The sequence below is a fragment of the Thermobia domestica genome, chromosome 18, assembly GCF_964235325.1.
Source record: "Thermobia domestica chromosome 18, izTheDome1.hap1.1, whole genome shotgun sequence".
Lineage (NCBI taxonomy): Eukaryota > Metazoa > Arthropoda > Insecta > Zygentoma > Lepismatidae > Thermobia > Thermobia domestica.
This window is the reverse complement of record NC_137471.1, coordinates 160,564,747-160,567,090: the sequence shown is the minus strand read 5'-3', so window position 1 is coordinate 160,567,090 and position 2,344 is coordinate 160,564,747. Positions and strand designations below refer to the sequence as shown.

Below are 2,344 nucleotides of genomic sequence, written 5' to 3'. Positions count from 1 at the left end.
AGGCAAATTTGTTAGAACAACTGTTGCATGCATACCCACTTAGTGGCTTGATGATTCAAATAGTAATACACTGAAACAAGTTACAATGCTTATATTCATAATTTCTTTGCTTTTGTCTTTAAAATAAGTTTATATTTAATTTGTTCATAGAATTACATTGTGATTTTTCTTAAACATAATATTGTGTCATTTTCTTTTTTAACATTACCTTTGTGGAAACTTCCTATTCGGATAGTTCTGAAGATTCTCCTGGACCATCAGACAGTGTTGAGGACACAAATATGTCAGAAGATACTACTGTGAAAGTTTCCTGTGAAACTGTCACCAATGACGAAACGCGTGATGATGTAATTAGAGTTCCTCAAACACACAATAAAAAGCGAACGTATGAACAAAGATCAATACTAAAGTATCTTAAAAATAGCCGGCCGTGCACACCAGAACATGAACAACAGATTGTGAAAAGGATTGCAAACATGATAGTAACAGATCTACTCCCAATTTCATTTATTGAAGGGAAAGTGTTTCGGGAGTTAATATCCTTTCTTGAACCAAATTATAGCGTACCGTCTAGGCGGACACTATGGAGACGCTAGCAGCTTTTTTATTCTGAACTGAAAGAGCAAGTACAACAGAGGCTACAGGAAGCAGAAGTAGTTGCTTTAACGACAGATATATGGACGTCTCAAGCAACGGATTCTTACATTACAGTTACATGTCATGCTCTGTATAAGAACTTCTGTACAGAAGATTTTGTTCTCAAGAGAATTGAACTAGAAGAACGATATACAACTGAAAATGTAGCTAATGCTATTAAACTGTGTATGGAGGAATGGTGCATCAAAGACAAAGTAGTTGCATTAGTTCACGACAATGCATCGAATATGATTAATGCTGGACGTGTGTTGCCGGTTTACAATGTATCATGTTTGGCACATATATTGCAGCAATCCATACTGACCAGTTTAGAGAAAAGCGAGGTAACAAATATAATTTCAATCTGTAGCAAAGTGGCAGGGCACTTCAAACATAGCACCACTGCTTCAGTCGCGCTTGGAAAGAAACAAGAAATTCTGAAGTTACCAAAGCATAGCTTTATTCAATATACAAAGACTCGCTGGAATAGAGTATATTCGATGATCGAACGGTTGCTGGAACAAAGAGAAGCAATAATTGCAGTGTTCTCTGACAGAAATGTCACTAAACCTATGGATGCAAGGAATTTACAATTAACTGAATACAAGTGGCAAATCATGGAAGATATCGTTCGAGTACTGAAGCCACTGCAAATGGCTACAACAGTTATGTGTGATCAAAAGTGTTCCATTTCTTTTGCTTTACCATTAGGCTATGGTCTTATTTCTAACCACCTGAAGGAATGTCCTACAGATTCTGAAATTGTTAAGAACTTGAAATCTTCAATATCAGTTGAGTTAGGAAAGCGTCTTCAGCTCGATGCATTATCCGATTCTGAATCATCAGATTTTTTTGTCTAATAGTGTTCCGAAATTTTACCTCTTAGCAACATTCTTGGACCCAAATTACAAATCATTTCCATTTCTGAATTTTAAAATACAAACAAAGATCCATAGATTGGTTCATGATATGTTCGTAGAATCTGAAGGATCAGAAGATGTTTTATCACAGCAATCGTCCGCTAGGTCATCAGCATTAGACTATTTGCTTGGAATATTTCCATCCTGTTCAAAAAGTCCTAATGTAACAGATAAGCTTACTCTTTATAAATCAGATCAGTGTCTTTCGCAAAGTGGCAACAGCCTTGAATGGTGGAAACTTAACGAAAATCGGCTTCAAAAATTAGCATGACTTGCTAAAAAATTCATGATGATTTCAGCAACATCTGTCGAATCTGAATGAGTATTTTCACTTGTTGGTAATATCGTTACTGCCAGTAGATCTAGACTTCTCCCTGGAAATGCAGATATATTAATATTTTTGAACAAAAATCTAAAAACTCTCGCTTGCAAACCGCAATAGGTTGGCACAAGTTGCACTGGTGAATTACATTTTAAATTAAAAAACGCTTAAAATGCAATATGTAAACACGAGTTCACAATCAAACTCAACTCGTAAAATTTAAGGTTAGTGAAAGTTTGATAGTGTTTCTTAACCTATATCAATCAATACCATTTTAAGTTTTCTTTCTGTATAATTTTTACGTTTCTTTTCTTGTTTTGAATTGATAGAATTCACTAGTGTTTATCTAATAAAAGTCGTTGTCCTTAGGGTTTATTTTATGTAGGTTTTGTTACTGGCGTAAGTAAAGTATTCAATTTTAGGTGAATGAATATAATTATTTGATATCTTTCTTTAGTTTTTGATA

General features: G+C 34.6%; 1 protein-coding gene across 1 annotated transcript; it reads left to right on the top strand.

Moving 5' to 3' along the window:
* Positions 1-824: 824 nt before the first annotated feature.
* Positions 825-1,496, top strand: LOC145675340 (zinc finger BED domain-containing protein 4-like). Its single transcript, XM_081745739.1, has one exon. The coding sequence runs from the start codon at positions 825-827 to the stop codon at positions 1,494-1,496; it is 672 nt and encodes a 223-aa protein (XP_081601865.1).
* Positions 1,497-2,344: the final 848 nt, after the last annotated feature.